The sequence below is a fragment of the Anas platyrhynchos genome, chromosome 16, assembly GCF_047663525.1.
Source record: "Anas platyrhynchos isolate ZD024472 breed Pekin duck chromosome 16, IASCAAS_PekinDuck_T2T, whole genome shotgun sequence".
Taxonomy (NCBI): domain Eukaryota; kingdom Metazoa; phylum Chordata; class Aves; order Anseriformes; family Anatidae; genus Anas; species Anas platyrhynchos.
The window spans coordinates 8,103,812-8,121,398 of NC_092602.1; the positions used below are offsets into that span (position 1 = coordinate 8,103,812).

Sequence of the window (17,587 nt, forward strand, 5' to 3'; positions counted from 1 at the left end):
GAATATGGAGCCTCTCTCTACTTTCCTTTTCTGAATCAGGGATAAAAACACAACCCATTCTTGGAAACATCGCATTCTGAACTATGTAGTTCAAGAGGCAGTTGTTGATGCCAGGACAGAAGGAAAATGCTAGCTACGTCAGTGCCTCCTCTAACCTGCTGTGATCTGTCTCCATCATACTTTCCAGTGCAAGGCCCCAAGGGATAGAGCTGCTGCTGAGTGGCACCAAAGCACAACTGACCTGCGTCACTGCAGGAAGGGGCTGTAACTGAGAGCAGTCTTCCCACGGGCCAGCCTGCTTAGTCAGCACAGCTCGCATACCCCCGGCTGCTTTTCAGGAACAGTCCCAATACTAGGCTAGCTGCTGGCAGCAAGGAGATAAAGCTCTGTACCCCTTGTCAGTCCTGGTGAGCGGAGGCACTGCTCGTAGGGAATTTTACCTTTGGGCTTGGCAAAGTGAAGTAGCATCTTCCCTTCTCTGTTTGACATCTGCAATAAGCAAAAGGATGCTGCTCTGGCAGGAAGGAATGTAGAGATTGAGCCACAGTCCACACAGATCTACAGAGCATTTTTCTTTTAAGCTTTAATACAAGGTAGCACAATCTGCACCTTCTCATACTGAGGTATTTAAAACATTTACAAAGAAATGGTATTCAAAGGCATTTAAAAATAAAATGTTTCCCTTTCCTGAATCGAACATTAACACTAAAACCCCTGCTGCCAAGTGCTATTCCCTGTTAGGCCCTCAGCTATAAAGCAGATGGCTAGAAAACTTACTTGAATGGCTTGATTCCCCTGAGGTGGGGATAGATGTTTCCCTGAACTGGCCTTGACTCGGTGCCATTGGGGAGATGCTGCAGCAGCCATCCTTTCCAAAGTCCCTGGAATGCTGATAGAAGTTGTTACAAAATCTCTCTTATAAGGCCAGGCTCTGTAAGCAAGCAGGCTTGCTGCACAAGCTGTGTGTGAAGAGGGCTGGGCCAGAAGCCATGCTGTAACTTCAGGATCTTGCAAGAGCAGCTGCCCTTACAGCCAGAAGAGCAGGAGCTGCTGCCTCATGGTCAGCGTGACCTCTACAGCTCACTTGGCCACTCTGTCCAGAGCTAGCCCTGTAGAAAGTCAGGGGAACTTAGATGTCTATCCTCCATGCTCAACCTGCTGTAGGTAACAGAAGGGCACAGGTTTTTTTTCTTTACTCCAGAACTATCTGCTGCTGGCCTTTTGGTCTCCTGATCTGTGTAAGTGAGCAGGAAGCAGACCACTTGGACACCTACAAGTGTGGCTGTGCATGTAGCACCACAGGAAAATAGAGAAGTGGCCTCAGCCCTGGAAGACCTGGATTTTTCGAGAGCTTGAAGAGAGCTTTTCCAAATTTTACACTAGGGCTAAACCTACTGTTCCTGGCCAGAGCCATCCCTCAAATACTTATTTGGGGAAAACAAACATAAAAAAACAACCCCTGTTCTAGTAGCAGGATTCTGGATAGCATTCCCAGCTCTCAGCCACTAAAGCAAAAAGTCAGGAACTATAATCAGAGTGTAATTATCTAGCTAAGTCTGACGTGAAGCTCCCCTCAGTCCCTGCAGTACTGCTCCCTCCTGGGCTTCTAGGCTGAAACGTAAGTAACAGTGCACACCGTTAAATAGGAAAGGAACAGAAAAAGGAAGCCAAGACCACACTCTGGGCTATGGGATCTGTGGCTAGGTGTGAGCCTGGCCCATCATCCCCTCCAGCTCCTTGGCACTCTGTGGAGATAGGTGGGAGGAAGCAGCAGGGTCCACCCCACCACTCCCCAGCTGGTCATGCACTGAATGGTGCCCCTCAAACAGATTGTGATGAATAGCCCATTGCTCTGTCCCCCTGCATCACCTTCATCTGGCTTTCATCAAAAAGAAAACAAAATAGAAATGAACACACACAACCCCCACACTCACAGTGGGAAGCTGGAAGCTTCGCTCAGCCTGCACCTCTCCTGCCCCAGCTGCTCAGGCACCAGGGGTACCTGCCTGCCCCATGAGCGGGCCGCTACCATCGTGTGTTTCCTCCACAGGCGTCTGGTTCGTGTGCACCACAATTGTGTTCTCATCTACAAGCTCACAGGCAGGATTGGTGAACGCTGAGAGTGGCAGTGTGATGCGCTGCATTTCACGCTCGTAAACTTTCTGCTCATGCTTTTCCTTCAGGTCTTTTCCCCTAGATAAGAAAAAAAAAAAAAAACAAACACATAGGTATGTGCATGAGGCAAGTGCCACTGGCTAGAGGCAGAGTTCCAGTGAAGACAATATACTAGAAAGGCAGATTTAGCTCTTTCTTTAACAAAAAGGATGTTCCAGCTACATACAGTGGTCCCTGAAACATTCCCTATTGTAAACAGAGGCCCCTGTGTGAGAACCTTTACAAAAAAAGCAGCCAAGTAAAGTGTCCCTCTCTCTAACTGGCTTATTCACTGACAGTGCTTCGACTTAATGATGACTGTACAGCCAACTTCCTCCTTCAAGCCACGGAACTGACGTGTTACTCAGTACCTTACAGTCCCACAGCACTGCCTGGTGCAGGCCCAGGGGAGCAGTGAGACAGCACAGAGCCCACTGCTGTGCAAAAGAGCTTCTGTAGCCTGCTTCATCCAGCAGAAACAACCATCAGAGGTAGTGACAGATTCTGCCTTTTGTTGCAACAAACAAACCTGTGTAGCAAATTACACCATTACTGTAAGTATTAAAGCCTACTTTAGAGCTGGCTCTGTTGCAGCTAACAGCTTAGTACCACAAGTGGCTTCTCAAACTGACTTCACTTTACAGCCTGTAGCTAAAGGAGATGACATCTCTGTAATTTGTGCCAAGGAAGAACTGCCTCACTTTAAAAATGGATGGCATTAATAGCACGTTGTCTCCAGAAAAAAACGTGTATACCAAAAGCTGCTAAACACATTAGAGGTTTCTCACCACACCCACCCAAACCTGCCAGCTTGCACATGCAATTTAGAGAGCAAGACACCAGGGAAGAGAGGAAACATCCTGCACTGCAACCCTGCAGTGGGCTGTATGGGACTGAAGAAGCAAAGCTGCATTTGGACAAAGCTCAGCCTCTGTTTTTGGCTCCTTCCTGCCAAAGACAGGAGTGAGGTGCGACAGGCACCACTCAGCGCCTCCTGGGGCTTGTGATCCCAAACAGGCAGAGCTGCTGAGGGCTTCCAGTCAGCACATAAGCATTTTGGCAGCTTTTCAAAGCTGCCTACAAGCGTGCAGCAGTGGCTGCTGTTCCTGCCAGCACATGAAACAGCATTCTCTGAAGTGACACCTCAAATCAGATTCTTCGACAAGCAGCGCTCTGTGTTTTGCCCCTTATGTAACACTCCTCCCTCTGTTTTTTTTTTCTGCCAGCGTTTATTATAAACACTTACATAAGGACGTGTCCCAGCCTGGGAGAGGGCTCCTTCTGCTTGGTTGTGTCAGACTGCTGTCAGACAGCCAAACTACAGAACAAACCCTTCCAGAGGAGACAGCCCGGGCCTTCATTTGCTGCAAACCATATTCACTGGTATTTGTTAATCCTGCCCTGTCCCTTACAAATAACTAAGCTGCTTGCTGTTACCACAAACCCTTCTGATGCTCAAATGCTGCTGAGCTACAGAAAGGTTTCTTTCCAACACGCTGAAGTGGCTGAACAAGTTATAACTTACACGTGAATCAAAACTGACCTTAGAGCAGACAGGAGCAGACAGGGTTCCTTTTTGGTAAAAAGAACTTGTTCAAAAAGAGCACTACTTGATATGCAGCTTCATAGAACACAATGCACGTGTGCAAAGAATTTGCCATTTTTCTTCTAAAGGTACCTACACTAGAAAAAGCTGGGGAACAGGTGGCCTGCTAAAAGGATCGCTTCTTCTGACCACAAAAGAAATTTCTTGTGAGGACACCTGGGATCTGCTCTCTCCAGCTCTTACCTGAAAGTCAGCTCCCCTGGGAGCACCTGAGAAAGCCACATCAAAGCACACACAAGCCCCAAAACAAAAACAATCTTAATTCTTAAGTAGTTCTTGTGACAAGAGAAACTCTTGTATGAAAAGACAGCATGTAGCTGTCTTTTCACTAGGAGCTAGTTGGGTCTGCAGATGCTGCTCAGACTTTCCTTATCTATATAGGTTGCTTCATGCAACCAGCCTTTGTACGAAGAACAGTAGCCACTGACCTCTTATAGATATATCCCAGGACGATGCCAGCTCCAATGGCAATGATTATCACCATCATGATCAGCCCCAGCACATACCCTGTGGAGAGAAAAGAGGCAGAATTGGAGGCATTAGATTCAGTTACAGCGTTGCTTTCAGAGCCTCAAAAAATTCCATCCTGCCAGAATTACAGGAATGGATGGATCCAGTACACAATCCAGTGTTTGTACCTAGTGTCCCTAAGTCCTTCTTTTCTCTGGAGTTCATCTGCACTCTCTGACTTATCCCAATGACTGGCTGCACAGCGGCTGCCTCACTCCGGGAGGGCAAGGTATCAGCTGGTTCAAACACCTGGTTGACCTCCTGAGAAATATTAACCTCTGCTGTAGGGACTGGGACTGTGGTAGCAGTAGCATCTGTTGGGAAAAAAAAGAGACAAAATACTAAGCATTGATGAGCACTTTAGCATAACATGTGCTTTGTGAGTGGAACAGATCTAGACTGCTATCACTGGACTGCCTTCGAAGTAACTGACAAACATTTCTTCCCTCTTAAGCTGTTGCCAGAAATCCTACCAAGAAACACATATTCCTCCCCCTGCTTTCCTCTACATGAATCTATTTAACTAGGAGTGTAAGGCACCACCACAGACGAGACAGAAGTCAGGCAGCAGAATGAATCCCAGGTTCAGGGCATGAGTCCAGGGGATGCAGAATGACTTCATTTAGTCTATAGATCGATACACAGGCTGCAGCTTCAATCATGCTGAGCAGACATGAACAAGATGATAAGGATCTCCATCCCAAATCTCCCAGGAGTCTTTATCTCTCTCCTGCCTCCATCCTTCTGACACAGAAAGGTTTGATGGAAAGAGACTCCAGCTGGTGGAAGAACAACCTGGGGACATTCTTATGCAGCCCCTCTTTGCAGCCATATCACAAACTCCTTTAGCATTAGAGACAGGCTAAGTCAGAGCTACACTTCAGTCAGCACAGTCACTGACTGGCCTAAGTACAGCAAGTCCCTCCTCAGCCAGAGCCCAAAGAAAGGTGCTTAAGGATGGATATCTTCAAGACAGCTTCTTCTTTCATGCCACAGCTAAAATGGAAGCTGTAGAACAATAAAAACTATGGCAGTGGAATGTATACATCTACTACTTGTCCTAAACAAACAAACAAAAAAAAAATAATGCTTTTTGGAAATGCCATGCATGGTATGCATCCACACCTGAAAACTCCCTCCATCTCTCAGTAGGCCCTTGGATCTCACCCCACAGCTGGCAATAACTCCATGTGGATTTTCTATTTGCAGCCATTTTGAGTCCTCAGTGGAATGTGAAATGGAAGTACAGAAGGGGAGTTAGAAATCAGGGTCCCCTGCACTGCACAGTTATTTTACTTAAAGTCAGCCAGAGAAGCTGAACTAAGGCAAGCTGCAGGACATGACTACAATAAAAAGGTACCCACTCTGAGACATAAAAATAGCCAAACCATTAAACATGCAAATCATGTATTGGCTGAAAGGTCAGTTAACTCCCCAGATCCCAAAGCTGCAGGGCTGTTTTGAGTAAAGATCTTGGCAGTAGAACATTTGTTTTGCTTTATCTTTAGGGAAAAGCAGGCAAAAGACAAGCACAGTGAAGAAAAGTGGAGGAAGTACGTGTGGGGGAAAACTGTTTACGTGCAAGGCTAGCGATCCCGAGGGACAGTGAAGTGTGTAAATCTCGAGGGGTTCTCAGAGATAAACAAAAAGTTCAAGAAACAAGTGGCTACTTTGGCCTCAGGCAATAGAAATATCTTCTCTCCCTGAAGCAGGCTCTCAGCTACAGTTCTTCTCTCGGCAGATCATTTCACACCCTGACACGTCTGACCATCCAGGAAGAATCCAATGCTTGGGGTTTTCTGTTTCTTACTGTCCTCCCTTCAGTTCTTGTTTTTATCAAGTTCTATTCCCCCTACCTATGTCCAAACTCACCCTGGCACTCATTTAGCAGCTGCATACTTATTTAGACAGCTGTAACATGCCCCACGGTGATGTTTACCCACATCTCTGTAGTTCCTAGATGTCCAGACCTCAGTCTTTTGCAACACGACCCAACAGCCCCATAGCGACTAGCAAAATAGGTGCAGGGGCAAAGCTTTGCACAGGCATTTTCTGGTGCCAACACAAAAGCTCTAGGGGTGGAGCAAGGTGCAGCTGGGAGGCAGATGTGCAGACAAGGGCCAGGGGGGAGCCCCGGGTACACTCTGTTCCCGGAGAAGGGCAGTGGGGGCTGGCGGAGCTGGGGCTGTCCGTGCGCAGGGGGGGGACCCCACCCACCCTGGTGACAAACCCCAACCCCAGCGGCGGGGTGGGAAAAACAAAGCCCAGGGGAGGGCAGCAAAAAGGGGAAAGAAAGGGAGGGGGCGCTCCTACCTGGGCACGGGGCGATGTCGCAGGGTCTCCTCTCGGGGACCCCATCGGCACCTCGGACGTAGCACCAGGGCGCGGCGGAGCCGTCGGGGTTCCTGCAGCTGTTGTGATCCTCGGCGGCTGCGGGAGGCACGGGGCCGTCAGCACGGGGACCTCGGCGCCCCGATCCCTCCCCCCACAAAGAAAAAAAAAAAAAAAAACATAACGAAACGCAGACCCCTCGCACCCACCTGCCGGGAGCTCGGCGCCGGGCCCGCTCCGCACCGCCAGCCCCCAGTTGAGGCACGGGGCTCCTCCGGAGGCCACGCTCCGGCTCCCGCGGTAGGACGCGCCGTCGCCGCGGAGGCACTCTGCGGGGAGAGCAGGCCGGGTGTGCGGGGAGAGCCGGGCAGCCCTCGCTGCACACCCCGTCCCCTAAATCCCCCCCCCCGGGCCCAGCCTCCAACAAAGCCCCCACTCACCCTCTGCTCCCCGGGCGGAGGCCAGCAGCAGCAGCAGCAGCAGCACCGCGCCGAGCCGCGGGGCCCCGCGCAGCATCCTCGGCTCGGAGGGGCGAGGAGCAGCCCCGGCTGTGCTCGGCGAGACCTGCCCCGGCTCTCCCCTCCCCGGTAAACAACCGCCGGGCTCCGCTCCCCCCCCCCCCCCCTCCTCTTCCCTTCTCCCCTCCCGCCTCGCAGCCGCCGCCGGGTCCTAACGCTGCCGCCACCGGGCGGCTCCCGGCTCCCGGCCCCGCTGCGGAGCCCCCGGAGGGGAAGGGGAGGCCGCCGGGGGGACGGCCCCGTCCGCAGAGCCCCGGGACCGCGGGGACACGGCCCCGAGCCCCGCAGCCGGGAGAAGGGCTGGGGCCGCAGGGGAGAGCCGCAGCACGACCCCTGCCTGGCCTCGGGGGGTAAAAACGGGCACTGGCCCTGCAGGAGCAGCGAGGGGTGCGTTCTGCTCCCCTAAATCTCCAGTCGGGTTCTCCAGTCGGGTGCACGGGGGGCACACGCTCACCTCTTGCTGTTCATTGACTCCATGTGCTCAGAGAGCCGCCTGCTTACAGAACAACAAGATAAACAGCCCCCAAATGCTTTACGTTAATTATAGCGCAGGCATCCAGCCACAGTGATAAATAATGCCTTTCTGCAGACATTTCAGATGGGTTACAATAACTGCCCATCTTCCAAACAGGCAGAGGTATTCAGATACTGCGATGCCAGGGAGAGCACCAAAGCACCTGGAGTCACCAGCAAGGTTTCTGGCTGACACAAGTGACAAACAAGCAGCTGAACCCTCAGACCTGCTCGCAGAGCTCACACGGATGGCCTGGGCCAACGGACAGGGCTGCAGCCAAGGCCCAGGCCTGCAGCACAAGGTGCTATTTCTGGCTTTCCCACAGCGTTTCTTCTGACCTTGGCCAGTCTGCCTGCTTCACTTCTTTGGTCTTTCCCTTCCTTTCTGCTAAATAAGGGGTAATCAAAGCTTCCTCCCCCGAAAAGGACCTGGAAGTTCCCTTCTTTTAAGGTGCTTTGAAATCACATGGAAACTACTGAACGCACAGAAAGTATTTCTATGCCGGGAAGCTGCGTGTTGTATTCAGTGTTTGATGAATCACTTTGCAGGGCAGTGCTGGCCGGAGCAGCAGTCCTTCCCTCCACTCCCAGATGTTTCCATCCTGGCAGTGCTTTCTGTCAGGCTGCTACAGGTGTGACAAGCAGGCTCAAAGAACTGATCCAACCCAGCTCTCAGCCTTTTCTTACCAGGTCACACACACTTTAACCCTTTACAGACAGATTGCCTGCTGGATCCAGTCCACAACGCAACCGCCAAAAAGCAGCTGTACCAGCATGACAGAGGGGGAATGACAGAAACAGGTCAATTAAGCTGCACTACCACTGAACATGAAACTGTAACCTTAGCACCTGCGTGTGATTCGTGCTTTAACAATACAATTTAACACTATATTAAGTTTAGTTTAATAACATCAAATTAAAAAATAATAAAAAAAAACAACCTCCAGCCAGATTTGCTAGGTTGGAAAAATCCTTTGTGTATCTGTACTGACCGACATCACCAGCTAAAATGTCTGCTTCATGTCGTTATGCTCATTGTGTGCACAGACACTCAGTTCCTGCATTCGTTATGCTCTCCACTTACCCTCTGTGAAGGCAACACTAACTGAAGAGAGATTTTTGACTAAGGGCTGCTGAATCAGACCTTCTGTTTGTAATAGCTATTCATAAGAGATTTTATGGGACAAAATCCATTCAGCCAGAAACTGCAGGGCCACACATGCATCCAGAGGCACAGTCTGTCCAAAACTGTTTGCAGAGGGCTGCCAACCTGTACAATTAATTTCTTTTAGCTCATTTCATGAAACTAAAGCTTCCGTGCCATCTCACACAGAAAGCATCTCTCCCTGTACATCCTGACCCAAGAACTGCAGGCCAGGCAGTAATCTCTGTGGAAACAAACCTCAGACCTTCCCAGTTCTCAGACCTTCCTCAGTTCTCTCTCCTATTATGTAACAAGATAAATTTGCACTTCTCATTACACGCGGCCAAGTTCCAGCAAACAATTTGAGCTTTTAGTCCATAGAAGGACAACGGGGAATCTGTGAGAAATGCAAAAACCATCACATTAACAGTAAAGATCAAAGTCTTTTCCACAACTGACTTCTAAGCATCATTTTTTCTCTTTCATCTCTAGCTTTCCCCAGGATAAGGGATGATTTATGCCTGGCAGTTTCATGGAGTTAAGTTTAATAGGATGCCAGTAGCAGCTGTCAAGGGCAGAGTCAATTGTTCTTTCTGCTCTTTGGGAATGGCTTTGCTCTTCTTGCTACACTCTTCAGAGATTAAACCTGACATTACTACTCAAACTTTACCTAAACAAATAGCTCTATAACTATACCCTCACATAGTGTAAAAGTCAGTATGTACATACACACATGTGCACCACAATGCATGCACACACTGACAAACACTTCACAGAATACATAAGCCATCTTTAGGAACGAGGAAGGTTAAGCATCCTCCCTAAACTCAGCATGAACCAGTTTCAACTGTGAGCTGGTACCTTTCTGCTGTTCACCTTATGCAAGTTCCAGAATGAAAATGTCTGCTTTCTCTCTCCTGCCTCTCAGTTGGGCTTTTTTTTTTTTTTTTTTTTCCCCTACCTGTGGAAAAATTCAAAGTGTATGGAGAACTTTCTTTAAGAAGAAAACTACAAGGAAGCTAGCATGTAGCACAGCACGTTACACAAAGGGAGGCAACTAAAAATACACAGTTCTGGAAGAACTTTACAAGAAGTCATCAAACCCACCCTCTTTCTCTGGCCACAGCAAAGTATGTTCAGATCTTCCCAGCCAAAAGTTCATCTAATTTCCTACTGAAAGAACTAGAATGCTTATTACTTAATCTTACTAAATAAGATACTGGGGGGAGTAAGCAAAATCACCTTCACAATCTAAGTATACTTTCCTAGACAAATTAACATGGACTGCTTAATATGGAGAAAACTGTTCACGTTCCTATCACTTCTAATTTCTTCATAGGCAAATCAAAATAATTTTTCAAATGTTTCCCTCAAAACTAGTTTTTCGGAAGTTCTCTTCATTCCAGTTTACCATTTCTCCAATTTCTCTGCTTACTTCATAAACTGTGATGCCAAGGATAGTAAACTGAGGTCTCATCCATAATGAACAGAGTATCAGAGCAATTTGTGTTTAAAGCTTGAAACACTAAGTATCAAATGCTACCAAACACTGTTAAGTACTTACAACTCCAACAAAAGTGGGTTTTACTCCTTTGTTGCCTCTGTCCGGATCATAAGAACTGTGATTCTCAATTGTGAAAAGCCTTCCGTAAGCAATGATGTAGGAGTCAGAAATAAACACATTTTATTCCTAACCTAGAAATAATCTGCATAGAAGAAAAAGACATCAGGGTTGGAAGAAGCAGATCAGATGTTGAATCTATGAAATTGTGAGCTAAGTATAACTGCGACTCAAGACAGAGACAGTCACTACAAAGGAGTCAGTGTGGAGCGATAGAAATATCTGATTGCTCTGTTGCATCCCCCTGCTGACATGTTCAAGGAGAAGCTTCCCCTCCCCCTTCTATCTGACAGCATGAGCTATTGCTAAGTAAATGCCAGCCACAGCCTCCAAGGACTAACAAGGAAGTCTGCAGAAGCAAAACAACCATATGTGATATTTGAACTGGTTCAGACTGGTTCAGAGTTTGCTCTACTTACTCAAAGTGCCTTCTCAGATGAGCTTTCTGTGTGGGCTGTAATAAAAGGAAAGGGGCCTCAGGAGGGCAATCTGGGTCCTATTGTTTACTGGGGGAGAAGCAGTGCAGCTACACTTTCCTAGCACTGAGATTAGCACTAAATTCTCTCAGCAATCCCTGATTTAGGAAATTTCACACTGAGTCCTCTCTAGCAGCAACACCCCTTTGTCCATTTTGTGACAAACTCCATACTGCCTTACCACAGTTCCCTGAGTGGTTTTGACAGGCCCAACTGTCCATAGACACGTGTGTTCACAGTGGTCCATTGCAACTGTTGTAAAGGCTCAGACTGGATCATGGCCCATAACTCTTTCCCCTTTCCAGAGCATTCTAAAATCAGCATATAGACCACAGATGCTGTTTTTACCTGCTTTCCAGTGGGTGTGTCTCCAAGCAAGATACCATAAAACTGTACCAAAACTGCTAGGAATAAGGTAGAGTTGAAGAGGTTTCAGCCTCCACTTACATTATTTTTTTTTTCTCCTCTACAAACACAGGTTGCTGCTGACAAAAAACAGAACATGTATGTTTAAGGGTGGAGGAAGGGAGTCAGAGAATATATAGGTTTATGAGTGAGGAAAAAGGGCCTTGCTCTAAATTCTTCTACTGATTTGTTGTTTGACCTTAGGCAAGCTTCTGCCTCTGTTTGTCATATTAATACTACTTAAATCACAGAAGGGAGAAAGGATTACATGTCTGCAAAGTGCTTTGAAAGCTTCAAATATGTTATACCTTATCAAATGGTATTCAAGGGGAAGGAATCATGAAGAGGGATATGCACAGAAAGTCTAAGATGTTCCCATGTTATCTATGTGTATAGTGCTGACTTAGCACAAACATTAATGCAAGAAGAAAAATATGACAATGTGTTTTGTGTTTTTTGTTGTTGTTATTTGTTTGTTTTAGGTATAGAAGTATCTTTTTAGCTTTCCTGTTTCTTCATTCCGTGTGGTGCACAGCAGTAACTAGCAAAACTAAGTAGTCAGCTAAACAAATATCCTTACTCATTAGAAAATGCTGATGTAAAAGTAAATCTACAGATGAGATGCATGAAAAAAGGCAACACCTGGAGATATCTGGAGATTTGAATCGGAGGGAATAAAGATTTCTGTTTGGGTAACAGAAAAACTTCAAGTGAATTGGAGAGAACTATTTAAACGTCCTTCTACCAATCCCTTACTCACCATGGGAACTGATTTCACAAGCAAACAGAAGTGATAGCCCAAAACATTGCTGCTTAAATTTCAGTAATCATGGAATATTGTTAAAGTAAGAGTTAGCTGCCACTGTGGAAAGAATGAGGTTACAGAGTTGCACTTAAATATACAAGACTTCCAGTTCCTTTGGAAAGTGCACCACCTCTAAAAAGCAAAAACACTCATTATAAGCAAGCAACTCCCATATCCCATGCCAACATAAAGGCAATGAGATTATTAACTTGTACACATTGGAGAAAAAAAAATACATACATATAGAGAGATTTTTCTTATCTACCTAGGGTTTTAGGACTCAGATCCAAGCTGTCTTTGTGATTCAACATGGGAGTAAATACCAAACCTTTAAGCAGAGCTACTAGTGTTTCCTCATAAAAGCGCAGGATTCACAGACATTTAAAATGCAGAGCTCTCACCTCCGGATTTTACTTCCTTAGCTGACCTGAAAGCAGATAAAACCATTGGCACACAGGTACTGTGAAAGACCTCTCTTTCCACAGGTGTTTGCCTGAAGGCTGTGGGAGGGGTTGTGTTTATTTTGGGAAGTTGCCCTTTCTTTCCTGTGTAGAAAGGCAAACCTCTTTATTTTCTCTGTGGGTTGCACACATACCATAGGCATGCAGGGATAGCCTCTTTCATGACTTTTACAAATGCACATGGACTTTTTATGTCTATTTGCAAAAGCAAAGACCCTGTTCCTTAAATATATTTACAGAATAGGGCAAATCTTTGTTGTTGTTGTTTTGGTCTTGAGTTTGCCATTCTCTTAGAAAGTTAGGGCTCAAAGTGTTAAAACCATAAGGAGGCAAAAAGAGCTGGAAGGAACAAAGGATTGGTAGCTTCACCTCATACTTCACTTAATTCTTTAAAATACAATGGTGTTCAGTTGGAACGCTGTACATTTGACTGATGACCCAACACCTGAGATAGGCAGGCCAGGAGCATTGCAAAAATATATTTATACATTCTATCTCATTTTTATTTTCACTGTCTTCCACATATTCAATAAGGACAATACCAAATTTCACATAGATACTTGCTACTCCATCACTTACACTAAAAGGATGTAAGAAATCTCATCGCACAGCCCCAGAGAAAGGATTTGCTTATCAAAAGACCATCCTGATACACAATGTTGCAACCTGCCCATGGGTTCTCATACAGTGCTGTGGAGATGAGCGAAGGCAGAAACCACCTCTAAAGAGGAAGATCTGTAGATACGAGAAATACAGGCTGTCTCTGAGCACTCATGGTCTCTGTTCTCCGTCTCCATAAAAAGAATGCATGCAGCCTGCAGAGTTTAATTCTCTTTTGGTTTATTACTATTTAAAAATCAGTTTTTGCATCCCCTTCTACAGAGGCTTCACCTTTCAACAGAACATACAAAAAATACACACAATAGAAAAAAAAAAAAAGATAGGTAGGTAAGTTGCTTTATACAAACAGGTCCCTAAGAACCCAAAAAGGCTAAAACAGGCTCGGTTTCAATAGAAGCAGGCCCGTAAATAGGCAAGAGACTTCATTCAAGTAGGGAAAGAGTCATCCATCCTCACCTAAGATCCCTTCTTGCTCACACTGAAGACAATTGGAGGATTCCCAACAACTTCAGTAGAAGCAGGATTAGGATTCATCAGAGTCAACGGCAAACTTTTCTGCTCCTTCCCTTCCAAGGCACTGTCTCTTCCATATAGCATGCAGCCAGGAAAAAATGCCAGTCTTCCTGGCTCATCCCACACTCATGTTTCAGTTGTTCACTCTACAGGATATCTGAGAAAAGCCTTTTATTTTCTCTTACAATGTGTATCAGCACTAATTGCAGCAAACTTTCAGGTTACAAAAGTACCGAAGAGAAATTCTGAGTCCAAGAGCAAGGCTTGGCTGATTTTTTAAGAGCCAGCAGTCAGTCTGACAACTTTGCAAAGGGCACGTAAAAACTGCCTGGAGAAGGCACCAGTTTGTAGACACAGGAGCCAAAAAGCTATCAGCAAGAATGAGACCAATTTATTACAAAAGCACTTACCCAAGCTCACTATGTGACTGCAGGAAGCTCAAGAGCATTTATAGCTGCCGGTGGCTGTATGAAGTGACCCTGTGGTCCACATAGAACCCAGGAGTTGGGAGGGAGTCACTGGATCAGAGAGACACCAGTTGTCTCCTTCCTTCAGCACTTCTCAGCTCAGAACACTTCCAGGTCTCCAAAACCGCAGTACAAGTAGAGAAGCCACCCAGGAACAGCTTCATTCACATAAACCCTGAGAGCAGATCAATAACGCCAGGCAGTCTTTAAATTAATTTAAATATTTTGCCTTTCAGGAAGAATGTAACCAAATGTTTAACTTTTCATCATGCCTGGAGTCAGCAGGGACAAATGTTTGTAGCAGAGTTCAGCAGCACGATTGTGCAGCACAATTTGGCACATCAATCAAATCTTGAATCATTCCCACTCATGGATTATCATCCTCTAATTTTATACACGAGAACCAAACACAGGAAGAGGCTAGAGATGACACAAGGTGTTAATTCTTTACAAGCAGGCAGTCATTACCCACCACCACAGAGCAAACAACTGTGGTTTTCCACTAGCATGCTTTAACTATTCCAGCCATCTCTACAACCCCTTACAGCCAGGGTTCTTGTTCCTGTTCTGCACCACGTTGCAGCTATGTCACATAACTATTTTTAATTTATTTTTTCTTTTTAGCCAAATAGTTCTCTGGTTTGTTTTATAGGTAACAGCTATTTGCAGAGCTGTATGTATCTGAGTAAGTAAACACTCGGGCAAAGGAATGTGTGGGGAGGGTGAAGGTGTCAAGGGAGCAGGCACAAAGACATTATGCCAATGCTGCTGCTACTGATTCTGCAACAGTAAAGGGTGGCCTCAGGCTGCATCCCAGCCAGGGTCCCAGGCTGAGAGCTCCAAAACACACCGCCTTCTTAAAGGCACACGGAGCAGCAGGTTGGGCTGAAGGCCAAATCTGTTCCCAAAGGCTCATTCACAACAGCCAAAGGATCTTGTTTTGAAAAGCATGTTCAGGACAAAAAGCGGGACTCTCTCAGGAGACATGGGACTCTTCCACAGTCTATTTCCTTTTTCAAATTTTCTTATTTTTTCCCCTCTTTGCTTATTTTCCTTGGGTTGGAATTGACAGCATAAACTCAGGGATTCAATGTGAGCTTATGTTCTATTCAATTAAAACTCATGTACTGTGCCCAGGCAAAAGGTGAACAGTACAAAGCTGGCTTAAATTGTGTTAAGATATTCATAATGCTGTTAAGGTATACTCATAATGCTGAAAAAGCCAACACATTCCATGGTTTTGTTTGGCACTTGCTCTCAGAGTTTCTGCCATCCTGAACAATCAAAATATTGGATTATTTTTGTTGGTGATACAGAAAAGCCTTTCCTGTTTCATTATTTTAAACTTCAGTAGCTGTTTTTTCTTTTTTTTTTCCTTTTTTCCTTTTTTTTTTAACTTTTTTTTTTAACTTTTTTTTTTTTTTTTTTTTTTTACTTTGTCCATTCATCTCTCATGAAACCCGGAGCGAGCTCTTGCTCTCCATTCATTCTTTCAACACTGAAGTCCAGAGTTCCTTTCAAATTTACTTTGGCATCTACTTCCTCAAGCAAGCACCTTAAAAAAAATTAAAGCTGAAAGTGGTACTCCACTCCAGACTCAAGACATAAATTCAGATACTGATTTCTAGGAACAAAGATTTAGTGAAAAAACAAGACACTAAAGTTACAACAGAGCCTACAAAATCTAGGTTAGCTTTCATACTATCAATTCAATTAGTTGAGTTAGATAGACATTCAGTTACACAGCTCTTCTATTCAAGTCATTCCTTACTGCTGATAGCAGTTGAGGAAGGAACAACAATTTTGGGGAATACATGGGAAATCACAAATATTCCCTAAGTCACTGGCACTCAAATAGATCTAAAATTGTGACTGGGCATTTGCAATTAAATATTCAAAAGATTGCAATGAAGACCAACTCCACACAATCTTATGGTTCTAGGCTTTAAAAAACAAACAAAACAGCCTCCCCCCTCCCCGCCAACCACATAATACTTTGCCCTATTATAGTTAAGGCACTGGATTGAGAGAAGGAAATTCTGTGTTCAATTTCTGGTTCTGCTATCAATTTCCCACAACATCATGGGCAAACCACTTAAGACTGAAAGCTCACACACCATCACATTACCATGCATCAAACAAGCCACACTTTAAGTCTGCACACATCTAGCAGGTGGCAAATGCAAGGTAATGTCACTTAATGTAACTCAGTATGGAATAAACTCATATTAAAATGCTTTACCTTGCATTTCTTGGGGACATAAATTACTTTAGGCAAAAAGAAAAGCCTAACAATAAGTCTAAGATCCTACGTTTGACACATTTAAGCATGCATACAATCATTTTTTAGTCCTTCACCTGTTTCATTCATTCACCTGTAAAATGCTGGCATCTATTCCTTTCTTGTCTATCATTAATGCTTCAATTATAAATGTTTGAAGATATTTTAATCATACCTAATATACAAGGGCCTGAGCCACAGTTGAGGGGTTTAAGCACTCCTGTAATACAAAGAAATACTACTACTCTGATTATCAAAATTTGCATGAACTGAAGTTCCTTTCTTTGCAGAGAAGTGCACTGACTCAAACAGTGGATTGCAGTCCTAGCAAAGAAGAAAAAAAATAAAGTTATCATCTATACACTGACATGCCAATTAAAAACATAATAGAAATAAGTTAAGTGAAGTTGCAGCTTGGGGCACATTAAGTATTTCCATTTGAACTTTGAACTGGTGAGGCTGTTTTCTGTTTGGATCTATCCTCTGATCTGTGAGCAGCAGACACTTCCCAAAGTACAGAACGTAAAAAATTTGTATATAGATTAAATTCCTATCAAGAACTGAGTAATATTCCTCCAAAGCAGCAAAGAGCTCTGAAAACCCACCTCTGCTGAGATCTGCCCAACTCATTTTGGAACTAGTCTGCACCGATCTCTGTGTGGGTGCAAATCTCTCCCATTTACACTAGGATGATCTAGAACTGTAATTTCAGGATTGTTAATTTACTGCCTAATTGTTTTCCTGTTCACTAGACTGAGAATTATGTAGCTTCCATTCAATTTATTCATGACAACTTAGTAAGCATTTTCTCTGACAACCAAAATGCACACTTAGTGTTTTAGAAGGCTTCCTTTTTTGTTCAAGGCTTTTCATTTATTTGTTTTATCAGGTCAAAATCTGTAGCGTTCAAAATTGCACATGGCCAAAATCCAACCCACTAGTAACACTGAAGTCAGGGGAGCTAAAACTAGGATGAAAACTACCTTTATTCTGGTCTTGACTTTTATGACTACTGCATGTTCTTCAAGTGCATATAGAACAATGGGGACACCAACTTCTTGCATCTTTCAGAATACAGCCTCAATTCAACAGAAAGCTTGCTGATGGCTTGCTGCTCACTGCTTAAATACCAGCTACCCATAAAGCAGTGTGACTGCAGTT

The 17,587-nt window shown here is 45.0% G+C and overlaps 1 protein-coding gene across 1 annotated transcript; it reads right to left on the minus strand.

Annotated features, from left to right (window-relative positions):
• Positions 1-559: 559 nt before the first annotated feature.
• Positions 560-7,226, minus strand: PIK3IP1 (phosphoinositide-3-kinase interacting protein 1). The gene is made up of 6 exons (XM_027470048.3): positions 7,042-7,226; positions 6,811-6,930; positions 6,584-6,700; positions 4,399-4,584; positions 4,189-4,267; positions 560-2,193 (listed from the first exon to the last, which is right to left on the minus strand). The coding sequence occupies exons 1-6, from the start codon at positions 7,115-7,117 to the stop codon at positions 1,986-1,988; spliced, it is 786 nt and encodes a 261-aa protein (XP_027325849.3). The 5' UTR covers positions 7,118-7,226; the 3' UTR covers positions 560-1,985.
• Positions 7,227-17,587: the final 10,361 nt, after the last annotated feature.